The sequence below is a fragment of the Ambystoma mexicanum genome, chromosome 10 (assembly GCF_040938575.1).
Source record: "Ambystoma mexicanum isolate Mex_15411 chromosome 10, UKY_AmexF1_1, whole genome shotgun sequence".
Taxonomy (NCBI): Eukaryota; Metazoa; Chordata; class Amphibia; order Caudata; family Ambystomatidae; genus Ambystoma; species Ambystoma mexicanum.
The window spans coordinates 1,496,450,168-1,496,468,089 of record NC_090932.1 but is presented as its reverse complement, the minus strand read 5'-3'; the positions used below and the strand labels follow the sequence as shown (position 1 = coordinate 1,496,468,089).

General features: G+C 47.2%; 1 protein-coding gene across 2 annotated transcripts in view; it reads right to left on the bottom strand.

Annotated features, from left to right (window-relative positions):
* Nucleotides 1–17,922, bottom strand: part of KNTC1 (kinetochore associated 1) — a 2,501,313-nt gene that overhangs the window by 33,276 nt on the left and 2,450,115 nt on the right. For both annotated transcript variants that reach the window (XM_069619627.1, XM_069619628.1), the window contains exon 64: nucleotides 16,153–16,243. In XM_069619627.1, the coding sequence (XP_069475728.1) occupies nucleotides 16,153–16,243 (91 nt within the window). The remainder of the gene's footprint in view (nucleotides 1–16,152; nucleotides 16,244–17,922) is intronic.

The following is a 17,922-nucleotide window of genomic DNA, read 5'->3' as shown; positions in this document are numbered from 1 at the left end:
ACAGAGTTGAGGAGGCGAGGCTAAGCCTGTGGGACTAACCTTGACTCGAGAATTGGAAAACCGCAAACCAAGAACGAAGCGCACACAGCCGGTGAGTTGGCAAGCGACCTGAGAGACTGGTGTGTGTCAAAGTGAATGAAGTAGAAATATCATATTACAAGTGTAGGCTGCACGCGTGTGGATGAGACGCAAAGAAAGGCAGACCCGTGAATGAACGTTTAAAGTAAAAAAACAGCTGCAAGATCAGCGATACTAAGTAACAGAGTGGTCCGGTGAAAAGAAGTAGCCCATTTGAAGGTCACAGTGAAAGGTGCATTGTTTGAAACTAGAGGGCGAACATACAGCAAGAGTGAAATTAAATAGTGAACATTTAGTCAAAGTGGTCCTGCGGTGGTCTGTAACAAAAACTCATGCATATATGAAAGACTTCGACATCCGGAAGTGGTCTGAGCCCGACTGAGGGAGACCCGAAGTGTATTAAGCTTGAGGAAGGGAGCCCCCCCTTGCAACTTTGTGTGAACTGTATAGTGGAGGGTCTGAGCCCGGGAGGGGGGGGGCCCATGAGAACTGTGGTGAAAGGTCTGAGTCCGGCAGAGGAGGACCTTTGTGAACGTTTTGGATAAAACAGTATTTCTAAAGTCAAAGAAAGGAATTGTAAACGTGGAAGGCCAGGCAGGCCTTGATCTACGGTTCTGAACTGTGTACTGTGTTCGAAGCCAAGCCAAAGTGTGTCATCCTGCCTAAAAGGATCTCCTTACCCCTTGAGGCCCAACGTGTGGAGGAGAGCTGGTTCAGCCACATTATCATTTGAACACTGACATTCCCTTTTGCATAAATGTTCTCCTTTTTACACTTTTTGTACAAGAGATCGGGCAGGTATTAGGTTTCTGTAAGCATAGGCCATTTTCATTAGACAGAGTCCACTAGGACTGTTCCATTTATCGTTTGATAGTCAAGACTATTCCCATCTTAGTTATAGGGCAGAAGAGGAGTTTCTCCCACCCCAACATTTTCAATAAAGGTTTTACAAAATGGATCCACTGTGTCAGTGTAAATACTTGTGATACTATGCCTTCCTTACAGATCCCATATATTTAAATTGACTCACTTTTTGAATATGCTTCCCTTGAAGGGACCATTTAAAGTCCAAGTGCTTACAGGAGCTTGTAAATTAGATTATTTTGGTTTTCTCTGTGTTTAGCACAAGTTCATTATCTGACACTTATGCATAAAAAGTGTCTAGGGCATGCTGGAGGCTCATGGGAGTTTGGTCAAATATCAAGACATCATCTCAAAATGCTATTCAATGTTTATGCTGGTCCCCTAACTTCAAAAGGAATGTTCTGACATTTGCAAATGGCGAACTTAAATCAGGAATATATATATTTAATATATTTATTGGGTATTTATAATGCACCTATACACAATGTGTTTCAAGGTGCAACAAGACAAGACGATGGGGAAAAGGGAGGACAAAACAAAAACGATCCTACTAGGCCTTGTGACATTCAGAATATTCAAGTGCAGTAAGAGAAGAGCAGGGAAAAAGGAGGGTAGGGGGCACATGGAGGGGGGCCAGAGTGTGGGAGGGAAATAGGGAGTAGAGGTCCCAATGAGAAGGATCTCTGTCTTACTGCCAATAAGGCAGAGATTGATAGAGCACCATGCATGAATAGCAGGCAGGCAGCCAGGAATTAAAGAGGAAGAGGAGGAGGCGGACGAGGGAAGCTTAAAGGAGAGCTGCACGTCATCTGCATAACACTGGAAGTCAAGAGAGAAGGTGGAGATGAAGTGGACTAGAGGAACCAGGTAGATGTTGAACAGCCAAGGCGAGAGGATAGAGCCCTGAGGGGCCCCGTATGTGGAGAGTGAGATGATGGAGGAAAAAAAAGAGGTTAAAGAGACAGGAGGCAAGCATGCATCCCTGTCACACACCTTGTAAAGACGTAATCTCGTTCATCAGGTGTCCCTGTCCATCCAATCTAACCTTGATGGCCGAATTAGAAAGACGTCGTACAATCATGCCCAGGAGTCTTGATGGAAGTCCCAGGCTGCCAATTTGTTCCATAATCTAATCCGAAGTCAAAATAACGTCGTCACTGGTCACCAGGGGGCGCACAGATGATTGTTCTCTCCGTGTAAGCTCTCCCCTCATGGTCTGCAAAGTGGATTGAGCCACCACTCCTGGACTCCCCCCACACCCCGTAGCCACAAACCGGGCCACCTCTGCATGAAGGTCTCACCCCCGCCAAGCAGGAGAAAACCTGACAAAAATCAAAGTCGGATTGCCTAAAAATCAACACTGGCAAATGATGGCCTGTGGAACCGCGGCCAGATGAAAATGAAACTGGGAAAAACACACGTGAGACTCCAGGTCAGCCAGGCCACGGAATAAGGGCCCAACACGCTACAGGTTGTGCCCGAGCGAGTCCCTCTGCACTCGCCCCCAGAGAAGCAAGGGAGGAAAGGTGACACCTCCGAACGGAGGAGAAGAAACACTGAGCGTACTGGGACACCTACTCGACGGATCCGCTACAGCCTACGCACATCACAACGTTGCAAAGAACGACCACTGCGAGACTGGCATGGACCCTATCAGCACGCCACCCTGAAGCGCCTGCCTAATCTGACTACACCCGTCCGCCAGCCTAACGTGGTGAGAGACCCCCCACCCAAAAACACACTAGGGCCATGCTACATAGCCCGAACTCCCGCAGGACAACCAAACAGACTCTGTAAGGTGTCGGAGCCCCACAAAAGCAGGGAAACGCCGGAGGGCCATCACCGCCAAAGCACAGACCCGAGGAGGAGCAGAGGGAAAACAGCCAGTGACGGTCTCCCAGACTCACAAGTAAGTGCCACGCCTCACACCGCCTCACTCCTACGGCGATTGAATAGGCCTCAACTGTTAGGGAGAATTCACTTTTAAGGCTAATTTTAAGGCTAACCTAGTGAGTCCCCCAGCAGCTTTGCTGGATTTTTGGGGTTTGTTTTTTTCTCCAGCCAAGAGTGAGACTCTTTTCCTCCCACTCTTAGGCATGATTTGAGGTATGTCTGACTTATTTTGTGCTTGTGGACTATGGGGTCTTTTACTCCATAGGGTATCATCTGTTTTAGTGTATGTGTTACACAGCACCCTCAGTGCAGTAACACAGGGGTGTCATAGTGACCCCCAAACATAGACTCCATACCCTGGGACTGACTACTGTCTCCCAGGGCATGTAAAGTCACCATTGGCTTTATTAGTCCAAAATTGTGAACAGAACCAGTACAAACCATCATATTGTGGAAGTACTGGAAGGAGTTAATTAGATTGCCCCTGGATCTGATTCCAAGGGGGCACTGTCCAGTCCCCCCCTTGTCGAGTTTCTGGCTGGTGGCAGTGGTTACCACGTGAAATATTCCACCGGAATATTTCCTATGGGATTTTCCCATTGATTTTAAACGCACCACTTATTTGGTGCCATGTTAAAGATACCGCCGGTTTATTTATTTAATATAAAATCACTGGTTGGGTCTTTTCGCCAGAACTCTTTTCCAAAATGGCGTTTGTGTCCGTCTCTGTAACTCCAACCAAGGTCGGCCCTTTGTTCCACTTTTTGGCGGGCTTCTCCACAGAAGCCCTCCAACTGGTGCCACTCTGTCTGGGTTCCACAGGATGTGTGGGTGGGGGAATTGGCACCCTGGACTGCGTTGCCTTAGCAACCCAAGTCGCACTCTGTTCTGATTGGCCCAGTGGTGAGCCGCCCGGCTCACCACTTAGCATGTATGAGTGACAGCTAGGCTGTTGAATGGGGGTTTTTCTGCATAAAAGCAGGGCTTTTGGGACTGGAACTTCAGAAGTCGCTACAGGACCTAAGAAATCCGAAGAGGGGAGAAGCTGAGCCATCTGCAACGACATCACCAGTGTAGCCCTGCTGCAAAGACCTCACCACTTTCCCGACGACAAGAGAAGATCTTCTGCTGTAAGAGTCTTCTCCCTTTGAGCTGGTGGGGACAACCAGTTCGCCATTCGCCTTCCAGGACGTCCCTTGGTTGAATCGCCAGTGCCAAGCACCCCGGTGGCCGGATAGCCAAGCTTCACCACTGTGACCGCGAATAAAAGGAACGCACCTTTTAACCAAACAAACTCTGCGGCTGGTCTCTTCCCTGGGCAGTGCAACGACTCCAAGTTTCCTCCTTGACGAGATCTTCTCTTCCCCTGGTCGAAACCACAAACTGCACCCGCTGCCAGGAACTGCCACCTCTGGAGCGTCCTCACTTTTAAAGGTACTCTGTTTCACCTGGCCTCCCTTTCCACGGTTTGCTAAAGGTGACCCTTAAATCCTTGGCTTTCCAACTGGGTTAGACCTTCTAACTTTATCTTTTGCATCAAACCAACCTCCTTTGAACATTCCTGCAAAGACTTTAGTGCATTTTAAACTGTGTGATCTTGGACACATTCCGCCTGGCTCCATTTAAAGTGGCCTGGCCTATGAACTTTGGCTCTACAGTAGACTCTGCCTTCACTAACTTTCTGTGGTCTTAGAAAAGTGTTGGGAACTGTTTTATTTTCATGACCTGCCTTTTTCTCTCCCTTTAGCTTAATTATTGGAGTGCCATCTAAGTTACGCACTCACATCTGTTTTTACAAATAGTGGTGTTTTGACCTAGACTTGTCTAATAATTATTAAGGGAGGTGTGTATACTTTTCTGATTGTGTTTGAACTTGCTTTGATCTATAGTGCTTAGTGTATTTCCTAAAGTGTGTTTTAAATAAATAATTATATACTTTTGATACCAAGCTCTGGTCAGTGTTTGCTTGCTCTACTGTGTTTTAGCCCTATTGTGTATCCTCTGTATACAGCCCTACTCATCTTGAGAGAAGTCTGACTGCTCAGCCACAGCTACCAGGTAAATCTGGGTGGTGCAGACTGCTACCAATTGGGTTTACTGCTTACTCCTGTAGTCTTAATCTTCTGAGAGTGTTCCCCAAGGGAACTGCACAGTATTCTGCCTAACACCAACCCAGGTGGAACACAGACCCCCCCGCATTCCCCACGAGGCGCCCCAGCCCCTCTGGACTGACAAAGGGAAGAGCCCGTCTAGCATACCTCCAACTCTGAACCCAACACAAAGCACCTCATACCACACACCCCTGGACACAGAAAGTGTGGAAATCAGAGTCCCAACCAGTGCAGACCATGCAAGCACACAGACTCCCGGGACTCAGCCCACCTATCACGCCGGCAGACTGACCGGCCTCCACCACAAGCACTTTCTCATATGCCAGACCCATAGGGGAAGAAGGAGTCCACAGAGGACAAAGCACAGCCACTGTGGTGCATTGAGTAGCCCGCACACACCCCTTATCGAAAATGTGCGCAAAGCATTAACCCCGACCCCTGCATATCAGCCGGAGAAAACAAACCGGTCTCCACCCGAGACGGACGTGTGGCGCAGATGACGCGGAACTCCCACCGTCGCAGGACAAGATAATCACCCCTCTCTAACCACACGGCGCAATCTTCATACAATACCACAACCCATTGACCCTGGTACACGCAAACCAAGCTCGGAGAAGGTGGTAACCTCATAACATGGTACTGGAATCACTCTAAAGACATCCTGAGTCCCGTCTAGCAGAATCAAAACCCCAAAGCCAGAAGTCCCTATGGACCCCAAAGTGCTAAATCAATCCAGCACAAACCACAAATAACGAAAAGCAGGGAAACCCCTCCGGAGAACAACAAAACGCACATAGAACTTTGTGCACATGAACATACGAGAAGAACGTGCACCCTTCAAATTCTCACCAAAGCAAACACTGAGTGCCCTCACTCACACCTGTCATGATCTCTGCTTCCAAAAGGTCAGGGTTTTCCCAACTCCCTTGGAAGCAGATCCATAACCCAGGTTCCGAGTGCCAACCAGTCCCAATTGGGACCCAGTCCTGGCGCCAGTGGCACCAGGCTCATAAATATGCCCAGTCCCAGCGCTGGAAGCGCCGGGCTCATAATGCTTGGGTGGACTTACCTTCAGCAGACCATGCTGCTTACTTGCCTGCCAGTTGAGCCTCTAATCCTCTTCTGTTTGGAACTACTTTTCCTGTTGGGTGGGGCTGGAGCCACTCCCTAGATTCAGAACACTGGAACTCTTCTGGAAGGCAGGAACTCTTTTCTTACCAGGAACTCTTTTCTTACTTAGGCGTGGCTGTGGAAGGAGACGCCTAAGCACTACAGGAGGCTATTTAAACCACACCCGGTGGATGAATCTTGCTTTGCGTTATTCTGCAACCTCTGCAGCAGAACGCTCATCGTGTCTTCTGCATCCGGTCCTGGGCCTAAGGAAAAAGGCTTACCATCCTGAATCCAGTCTTCAGCAACACCTATAAAGACAAGAAAGAACAGGTTAGCATTCCGGCATCTGAAAGGCAAAGGCTTACCATCCTGAATCCAGTCTTCAGCAACACCTATAAAGACAAGAAAGAACAGGTTAGCATTCCGGCATCTGAAAGGCAAAATCTTACCAACTCTTCGCACGCTCCGGAGGCCTTCGGCGCTGCATCCCACATCTGAAAGACAAAACAAGGTGCGTTTAAAGACATTGGGGAACTTTAATACTCACGTGCCATTACTCCTTTCCACATCTAATCCAGTGGGTATTCCGGCACCCTGCAGCCGCTCCGAACTCGTACCTGCAAAATAAAAAGACAGTTAGAGCGCATCGTGAAGCAGGCAACAAGCGCTTACTTACGTGCTTCCAGGCGCTTCTATTCATCACACGGGCTCCATCTTCAACTCACTTCAGCCTGTCATCCGCCATCGCCGGAACCCTGCAAAACAAGAGACATCATTACTAAAGACTTTAAAGACATTTGAATGACTCGAAACTTACCGTTCGTGCAGTAAACGATCGACAGCAGTCCTCTGAAGTCAAGAGGCCTGCGCTACCTACCCAGTGAAGAAACTGGTTACAGCACCCTGCCCCGAGGCAGATGGAGAGCTCGGCATTCACTTACCTAAGACATCTTACTCTACACGTCAGGCATACAGTGCACAGAGGTCCAGCCCAAAGAGCCAACCGGGTGCTACACATCACCTTTGAAGATACGGTAGTCGCCCAGTCAAGACCGGCGCCTCTGCGAGAATCAGGTGAGCGTTACAGAACGCAAAGCCTACTGCAAAACTCTCGCCCAGGCGCTATGGAAACCTCGGATACTGACCCCCTAGCCCGGTTACTTGGGGAATTAAGGGCAGAAGTGCATGCAGCTCGTCAGGAAACGAATGCTCTAAGAAGGGAACTAATTATTTCCAAGGAGAGAACAGACAATCTTGCTAGACAAGTGCTACAGTCACAAGCCGGACAGACCCCGTTACCCGCATCAGGGGCAAATCTTTCTTCAACATCCTCTATGAATCCAGTGCAGATCAACCTACCTGGGAATGTACCTCTGGCTCCGCCCGAACGATTTTCTGGTGACCCAAAGAGGTTTGCAGTATTTATCAATCAGTGCCGGTTGCACTTCTTATGCCGGCCAGCAGCCTTTCCAACTGATCAAGCAAAAGTAGCTTTTGTACTTTCGTACCTTAGTGGCAATGCGGCAGACTGGTCGATCCCTCTAGTTAATCAAGATGATCCGGTTCTCCATGATTTTCAAGCCTTTCAGCTTAGTATGGAAAAACTGTTCGCAAGACATTCACAGGGGCAGGCCTTGGACAATGAGCTTCTTTCGTTGCGACAGGGTAATCAAGACCTTTTGGCTTATATTGCATCTTTCAATAGACTAATAGTGGAAACTCAATGGCCTGAGGACAAAAGGATTACGCTGTTTTATAGAGGTCTACGTGGAGAGCTCAAAGACGTTTTAGCCCAAGTAGTGAATCCCCCACAAGACTGTTCGGATTATATAGACTTGGTCGTTCAAATAGATCACAGGCTGCAGAACAGGAAGGCCGATCGTTCCAAGTTTGATGCTCGAGTATTTTCCAAACCGCCAACTCCTTCCAAAGGAGTAGACTCCGGGAAACCCATGCAAATAGGGGGTCTGAAAGGTCCTCTAACACAAAGGGAGCGGGAAAGGAGGAAACAGTTGCAATTATGCCTATATTGCGGAAACTCAGGGCACTTTCTTCGAGACTGTCCGGTGAAACCTGCCAAGAAGGCAGTAGGAGCTGCAGTTACCAAAGTTACAAACTCTGAGCAGGGAAACGACCTCGCCCGACAAGAATAGAGGTCCTCTTGCCGAGCGTTAAAACCAGTTCCGTGACCTCGCATTTCGTGATACCTATGGTCCTCATTAGCCCTGATAATCCGGATCGATTACATGCAATTGAAGCTTACGTCGACAGCGGTGCCATCGGCAATTATGTGGATCATGAAATGGTTTTGAGGATGAATCTAACTCTTTGTCCCAAGGCTGTAAAGGACGTCATTACTACGGTGGATGGTACGGAGATAGCCTCCGGGCCAGTAACGCATACCACTCAAGAGGTGACGCTAGTAAGTCAAGATGGACACCATGAGAAGATCGTGTTCGATGTGATCAAGGCCCCTCAGTTTCAGATTATTCTAGGAATACCTTGGTTAGAGAAACACAATCCTCTGATCGATTGGCGAGCAAGAACGGTCCAGTTTCCAGAATGTGTCTCTACTTGTCACCCTCCACCTGGTGTTGCACTGGCCGCAATTTCTTCAGAGACTCCCCAGTTACCTCCCGAATACCTAGAATACCAAGATGTTTTCCGGAAGGATCAGGCTAACTCTCTACCTCCTCATAGGTCTTATGACTGCCAGATAGACCTGATACCTGGATCTACTCCTCCTTGTAGTAGAATTTATGCCCTCACCGAGCCTGAGAACCTTCACCTTCGACAATACCTGGATCAATACCTGGCAAATGGGTTTATTCGTCCTTCCAAGTCCCCTGCTTCTTCAGCTTTGTTCTTCGTTCCAAAAAAGGAAGGAGACCTTAGAACTTGTATTGATTATCGCTCCCTGAACCAGATCACCGTTAAGAATAGATATCCGTTACCTTTGATCCCTGAACTCCTGGACCAAGTCAGAAAAGCATGCATATATACAAAGCTGGATCTTAGAGGAGCTTACCACTTGGTACGAGTAAAAGAGGGCGATGAATGGAAGACGGCCTTCCGCACCAAGTATGGGCTATTTGAATATCAGGTCATGCCCTTCGGACTTTGCAATGCCCCGGCCGCCTTTCAATATTTTATGAACGATGTCCTCAGAGAGCTCATAGATGTATGTGTTGTTGTTTACATCGACGACATCCTCGTTTATTCTTCATCGGAATCTGAACATCGGAAACACGTGAAAATGGTCCTCGAAAGATTGCGTCAACACAAACTTTTCGCTAAGTTGGAAAAATGTGTTTTCAACGTGACTGAAGTTGAATTCTTGGGATTCATATTATCACCTGGCGGAGTGCGTATGGATTCAAAGAAGGTCGATGCAGTTCTCAAATGGCCATCACCATCCTCCGTAAAAGGTGTGCAAAGCATGTTAGGCTTCGCTAACTTTTACCGCAGGTTTATCCCCGAATTCTCTCGAATAGTCCAGCCCATCACTGCCTTGTTAAAGAAAAACAAACGTTTTGAATGGTCTACCGAGGCGGAACAAGCTTTCCAGGATTTGAAGACTAAATTTATCTCTGCACCAATCTTAAAACACCCTCGCCCCGAACTCCCCTACATCGTGGAAACTGATGCTTCAAGCCTTGCCATGGGGGCAGTTCTATCACAAAAGGACCCGGTAACCAATCAGTTGCATCCCGTGGCATTTTGGTCCCGCAAATTCTCGCCTCCTGAAATCAATTACACGATTACTGACAAGGAACTTCTGGCTATCAAGTCTGCCTTTAAGGCTTGACGGCATTATCTGCTGGGGGCCCGACACACCGTTACTGTGATTACGGATCACCGAAACCTGCAATATTTGAAGACTGCAAAAGCCCAATCCTCTAGACAACTCCGTTGGGCATTATTCTTTGCCGAGTTTGACTTCATAATTATGTATCGACCTGGTACAAAGAACGGTAAAGCCGATGCCCTTTCTCGGATGGGAGTGGAAGAACACTTGGTCAACCCTAAACCTGTACCAATCATTCCCGAACAAAGAATTCTGGGTGTAATCGCCACAGAATCCATAGAGGAAGTTAAGGATAAAGCCAGGCAACTTGTAACTCCAGCAGACATACAGAATTGGCATCTGCAGGGAAAGGACTTTGCAGTAAAGGACAACTTATTGTATTTCCAAGAACGATTATACCTACCCAGCACAGATTTACAGAAAAAAGTAATCTCTTGTTATCACGACTCTTTAATGGAAGGTCATCCCGGTATAGCCAAGACCTCAGAAAAGATCAAGCGCTACTTCTGGTGGCCGTCTTGGAAAAAAGATATCAGAGACTTTATAATGTCCTGTGGAGTATGCGCCCAAAACAAGAGTCAAAAGGAAAGACCAGCAGGCCTCTTACGCCCTATTGACATCCCACCTCGCCCTTGGCATACGCTTTCTATGGACTTCATCACCGATCTACCTCCATGCTCCGGATACAATACGATTCTAGTAATCGTGGACTTATTCTCCAAGATGGCGCATTTCATTCCGCTCAAAGGCTTGCCAACAGCAGCAACTCTGGCCCGAGAATTTCTCGAAAACATCGTCCGACTGCACGGTTTTCCTTCGGTTCTAATTTCGGATCGAGGTAGTCAATTTATTTCTCATTTTTGGCGAAGTTGCTGTCGGTCGGCTCAAATTGATGTGAGACTATCGACCAGTCACCACCCTCAGACCGACGGACAAACCGAGAGGACCAATCAAACTCTGGAACAGTATTTACGCTGCATGCTGCAACAAACTGAAAAAACTTGGAAAGATATCCTTTGGATAGCCGAGTATGCCTACAATAACTCTGTCCATTCGGGAACTGGGAAAACCCCGTTTTTTCTTTTGTACGGCAGTCACCCTCGAACCTCGGAGTTGGATCCCCTCCAAGATCTTGAAACACCAGCAGTAGACTACCTGCATTCTACAATCACCCAAGCCTTTAAGGAAGCTGTTTTTCACCTTCAAAGGGCTAAAGAACAATACAAGAAAGGAGCAGATCAACATCGGAAGGAAGCCCCTCACTATCAAGTAGGGGATCAAGTCTGGTTATCCACCAAATATCTATCTCTAAAAGGGCCACGCACATTCAACCCAAGATACCTTGGTCCCCATTCCATCACTACCATAGTAAACCCAGTAGCGGTCAAGTTGGACTTGCCCCCGCACATGAAGATACATCCGGTCTTCCACGTCTCTCTATTAAAACCCGTGCAATCTCAAACCCGACTAACCAAATCTCCAAAACCTATCCTAGTGGATGGAGAACTCGAGTTTGAAGTCAAAAGCATTCTGGACTCCAAGATCTCCAAATCTAAACTATTCTACCTAATTGACTGGAAAGGCTACGGCCCCCAAGAGAGATCCTGGGAACCTGCTGAATATGTCCACGCTCCTCGCCTAATCAAAAGATTTCACCGAACATTTCCTGACAAGCCAAAACCCCCGGAGAAGCCCGGTTTGGGAGGGGCCTTGAGGGGGGGTACTGTCATGATCTCTGCTTCCAAAAGGTCAGGGTTTTCCCAACTCCCTTGGAAGCAGATCCATAACCCAGGTTCCGAGTGCCAACCAGTCCCAATTGGGACCTTTTGGACCCAGTCCTGGCGCCAGTGGCACCAGGCTCATAAATATGCCCAGTCCCAGCGCTGGAAGCGCCGGGCTCATAATGCTTGGGTGGACTTACCTTCAGCAGACCATGCTGCTTACTTGCCTGCCAGTTGAGCCTCTAATCCTCTTCTGTTTGGAACTACTTTTCCTGTTGGGTGGGGCTGGAGCCACTCCCTAGATTCAGAACACTGGAACTCTTCTGGAAGGCAGGAACTCTTTTCTTACCAGGAACTCTTTTCTTACTTAGGCGTGGCTGTGGAAGGAGACACCTAAGCACTACAGGAGGCTATTTAAACCACACCCGGTGGATGAATCTTGCTTTGCGTTATTCTGCAACCTCTGCAGCAGAACGCTCATCGTGTCTTCTGCATCCGGTCCTGGGCCTAAGGAAAAAGGCTTACCATCCTGAATCCAGTCTTCGGCAACACCTATAAAGACAAGAAAGAACAGGTTAGCATTCCGGCATCTGAAAGGCAAAGGCTTACCATCCTGAATCCAGTCTTCAGCAACACCTATAAAGACAAGAAAGAACAGGTTAGCATTCCGGCATCTGAAAGGCAAAATCTTACCAACTCTTCGCACGCTCCGGAGGCCTTCGGCGCTGCATCCCACATCTGAAAGACAAAACAAGGTGCGTTTAAAGACATTGGGGAACTTTAATACTCACGTGCCATTACTCCTTTCCACATCTAATCCAGTGGGTATTCCGGCACCCTGCAGCCGCTCCGAACTCGTACCTGCAAAATAAAAAGACAGTTAGAGCGCATCGTGAAGCAGGCAACAAGCGCTTACTTACGTGCTTCCAGGCGCTTCTATTCATCACACGGGCTCCATCTTCAACTCACTTCAGCCTGTCATCCGCCATCGCCGGAACCCTGCAAAACAAGAGACATCATTACTAAAGACTTTAAAGACATTTGAATGACTCGAAACTTACCGTTCGTGCAGTAAACGATCGACAGCAGTCCTCTGAAGTCAAGAGGCCTGCGCTACCTATCCAGTGAAGAAACTGGTTACAGCACCCTGCCCCGAGGCAGATGGAGAGCTCGGCATTCACTTACCTAAGACATCTTACTCTACACGTCAGGCATACAGTGCACAGAGGTCCAGCCCAAAGAGCCAACCGGGTGCTACACATCACCTTTGAAGATACGGTAGTCGCCCAGTCAAGACCGGCGCCTCTGCAAGAATCAGGTGAGCGTTACACACCACGAGTATGGCAACCTCAGGACCAGAGGCAGCAGCCACTAAAGCTGACTTGGCTGACTTGGCTGACTTGGCTGACTTACTAAACGAACTGAAGAGCATGAGAGCAGACATCACTGGAAAGATAGAAAACATAACCCACAGAATAGACACAATGGAGGAGAGGCTGGAAGAAGTAGAACATAATCACACCTCCCTATCTGCACTTGAAACTCAAATGACGTCAGAATCGCAGAAATAGAAATGAGAGAAGAAGAATTTCGCATGAAGGTTGATGATCTCGAAAACAGAGAGCGACGCAACAACATACGTGTCTTTGGAGTTCCTGAAAAGGAAGGGGAAACAGACCTAGACCTAAAAAAGACACTGCACACAGTGATAAAATTACTTTTCGGAGATGACTCACTAGACGAGCCGAAACTCGACCGCATCCACCGTGCAGGCAGAACAGCAGGTGGCCCAAGATCGATACTCGCCAGATTCCACAACTATGCAGACAAAGCCAGAGTCCTCGACAAGGTCAGAAGAGGTACCCACATCCCCCTGGAAGGAGCAAATATAAGCATCTACCAGGACCTCTCTTCTCTTACCCTGGCGATGAGAAGGAAATGTCTCCCGCTTACCAAATTCCTAAATGACAAAGCAGTGAGATATCGATGGGGATACCCCTTCCCACTAGCATTTGATTGGGAAGGCTCCCCGATATATCTGAAAACCGAAAAGGACATCGCAGGGTGCATAGCAGACATAGTCGGAGGACAGGAGGGAGGATCAGCCCCACCCGACGGAAGAAATAGAGAGGCTGGGTGGAAGATCAAAGGACCAAGATGAAAAAAGACCCCTGGCGCACGGAACACACCCTCTGACACGGAACAATGAAAGTCTGAGAACACAGCACAGACATACAAGGTCAAGCGCCGACCTGCTTCAAGCAAAGTGCTCCAGTTCTGAGGTCAGACATGAGCGAACAAAAGCCCAAAGCTGACACACCTAGAAGAAAGTAAGAATTTTTGTTACAAACAATATGCACCTAATACATACAGGGGGTGGGGGGGAACGAGGGGAACACACTATCGGCAGAAGTGTACACCACTCCCAGAACAATGAGGCAACAGGGGGGAACCAGAGAGGGCTCATCACAAAGAGAAATGTTAAGCTCATGGACCAAACAGGGTTAGTTCTTCACTGGTGGTCCAAAACTGATAAGGTCAAGATAGCTCAGAAGTATCGGATGCCACAAATGGTCAAAGGGAGGTAGGGGGAAAGCTATACCATTCATGACAGGCAAACATAACGAACCAAACAACTTTAGGGCGTTGACATTGAAAGATAACACATGGGACCCAGAGAGCAGACACATCGAGAGCAGCCATGGCACAGACAACTGACGCCGTAATCTACAGGCTCGGATCCATCAAAACCGGCACTCTGAACATCAAGGGACTCAATTCCCCCAATAAAAGGTCACCAGAGAATTTAAAAGGGCCAATCTCAACATACTCTTCGTACAAGAGGCTAGATACATACAAGGGGAAGAACGTAGAGTTCTATACACCAGATTCGGTCTTGAATATTGGGGCTCTGGCCCATTACGAAAAGCTGGTGTAGGCATCTTGGTCAGAAAGGGACTCAAATTCGAAGTTCGGAAAACTTGGTCCGATATGGGAGGTAGAGCAATCTTACTAGTGGGCAGGCTACACAATATGACCATAACACTTGCCTCCATTTACGCACCCAACACTGGACAATCCCGTTTCCTACAACACAGGGTCCCCAAAGTTATACCCGAGCTAGAAGGAGAATCCTTGGAGGTGACTAACATGTGGGCAGACCCCACACTTGACAGACAAGCCGGCAACCCACGAGCGAATGAACCGCCCGATGCCGGCCGCACCAAAGTGATCAAAATGATGAACATATACAGGCTACAAGACGCATGGCATCTCACACATCCTCATCAAACAGGTTATACATTCTACTCGACCCCACACGCCACATACACAAGGATTGATTACATATACCTCACCCCCGGCTTAACAGATGTGATGTCCGCATCAACGATTGCCCCAATCAGATGGTCGGACCACGATATGGTCATGGTCACCCTTAGCCTTATAGTGCTTCCTCACAAGAATTCGAAATGGTGTTGCAATGACACACTTTGGAAAGACCCACTCAGAGCCGACAAACAAGTAGAGGGCCTGCACGTTCACGAAAGGGAATACAAACTGGCCTTATAGGCCGACGACATCCTACTCCATGTCCAAAACCCCATGAGTTCAGTACCCCGCGCTATACAACTCATCGAGAAATATGGCGCACTATCACGCTTCAAAATCAACCAAACCAAATTAGAATGGATCGGAGTAGCCACAAATATATATACGATGGAAAAAATCACAGCCGCCCTTCACGAAAGAGCTGCCCAACACGAACAACTCTGCAGCCCTGTATGTCCCCAACCCGGGAAGAAATCTCTCCAACAATTGAGGAACATAAAGCCAGCAAAACTTGATAACAGACCAGAGCTCACCAAACAGACAATCCGGATAAGATCCTGTCGCGAGTGCACCAATAAACATTTAAATACTTAAACTGCGTCCCACTACGATGTGCAAATACATCTATGTCAACAAACTCCAAATTGTATCATACCTGTCTTGAAGGGAGGGGGGAGGGGAAAGAGGGTTGTTAAGCTAATTGCAATGGTACTGTCTTTGATTACTCAGACATGCTCGTTTTTGTTTGCAAGTTTATTCACTGTAACCTGATAATGATACCAGGAAAGCAGAACATGTTCTTTTTCATATGTTTTTGAAAATCCAATAAAAACTTAAATAAACAAAAATAATAATAAAGTCGACGGCAGAAGAAAGATCTACAGTTGCCACACATAAGTTAGTGGTGTTCTTCTGCCAAACATGCTAACATATACCCGTTCAACTGTGTCCCTACTGCATTCCGAAACCCAGTTTGGAATTTCTCAATTCTTCCTGTGGAATTGGCCCAAGCTTCTAGTTCACACAAATTCAATGTTGAAAACAACTTGCTACATGAATCCAAAAGCGCAATTGAGTGATGATTAGTGGTAGAGAGCCGGCTACCTTTTTTTAAAAATCAGTACTATGAGCTTGAAATATTTTTGCTTCAAACTATACATTTCTATCAGCAACAATGACAAACTAAGTTTAAACGAAGGGAAAGTTAAGATGATCAGAAAACGGTACTCTTTACCTGTAGAATGACCATTGAGGAGGTATCTCGAGGTACCGGTTTCCCGCAGTGTTTCAAGTAATCCTTAATAAGAGCGGCTGCATCATCCAAACTATGAAATTAAAACAAACATTTTAAGACTCTGAAAATTATTTTAGGTTCTCTCTTGGTTTAACTAACTTCTCTGCACGCTTATGTACAATGCAAGAAAGATAAAATGTCAAAATTCAATACAAAGCTTACAACACACCTTTCATCTGTGATCTAAAAATGACAAACAAGCAATTACTGACCTCTCGGTAATGTTCTGTCTGGTTGGTGTTCCTCCCACGGATTCCTCATCAATGATACCCTATCTACAGGGCACCTGCTCTTTGGAAACCTCAACACAGCCAGGTGGGGCAGCAAGGCTCTGGGTCGGCTCCATACGACAACTCTACGCAACAGACATGGCATCAGTGCAGTATATATTAAGCCACTGCATGATCTCCGTTACACCCTTTTCCGCTACCACTCGGATGCTAAGGGACCGCGGAACCGATGGTGTACTAGCTAGGCGCTAAGAGGGGTAGGGAGGATGATGAGGAATCAATGGGAGAAACATTCATCAGAAAGAACATTACAGAGAGGTAAGTAATTTGTTCTCCTAATGGATTCCTTCCTCTCACAGACTCCTCGTCAAGGATAGACTCCCAAAGCAGTACGAAAATCTGTTGATGGGAGGAGAGCAATAACACCACCTAAACTCTAGAGGAACGCCCTACCTAAGCGGGCTTCCTGGTCTGAAAAAGAACCCAAGCAGTAATGCTTAGCAAATGTATGCATAAACTCCCACATTGCAGGGCAGAGGTTGCAGCCACTCTTCTAGTAGAATGGAATCCGAGACCCTGAGGCAGAGAAATTACTTACTGTAATGTTCTTTCTATGGATTCTTCTCCCACAGACTCCTCAACCGATAGATAACCTCATCCAGCTCTGCTGCTCAGATGAGACCCGAAGAAAGGCAGACCCGCATATATACCACGTGTCCCATGTCAATACAAATCATGCCTCAGTTCCCCCCGTTTTTCCCTGAGCTTGACCGCTGCAGTGTAAAACAGTGAGAGAAAAAGGCTAAACAGTCCATAAGAGGTTAACAACAACAAACTTCCCCATAGGAAGAAAATCCTTGTGGATAGGGTTCCACATTATGCAGAATCCGATTATTTTTATTTTTGAGAAAACATGCAGCATGTCAGACAGAAAACGGTCACTCTAGGACCATCACCAGATGTCTACTCACCAGAGTAGACGCACACCAAATGCCAACACTTTGAGTGGGGATGGATGGGAGGGGAGATGAGGAATATTGGAACAGTCGAAGAAGAGCTATAGATGGGACCCCCTGTATCTTTACTATACATTGAGTGTATGAGAGGTGTTATGCACTCAGACAGCCATACAGAATGTACCTTCGCACTGAAAGTGTGGAAGGATGTTGCATGGAAGAATGTTATATGGAAGGATGTCGCCTGCCAAGATGTCAGACTGCATCAATACATATTATAGATGGATGTTAAATGAAATCTGACAAGAACAAAGTGATGTTGTGAAGACGATATATGAACCAAACTGGCTTTACAAAGGGAGTAGGAAGAGAGGTGAATCTTATTCTTCTAAATCTCCTGAAATTAGAAGCTTTGAAGAGGAAGACCAAGCTCTTTCTAGCCTTTATAGATATGCAACAAGCATTCGACAGCATTAATCGTGAGATGCTATGGGATAAACTAACAAAGTGGGCGTGCCCGCCAG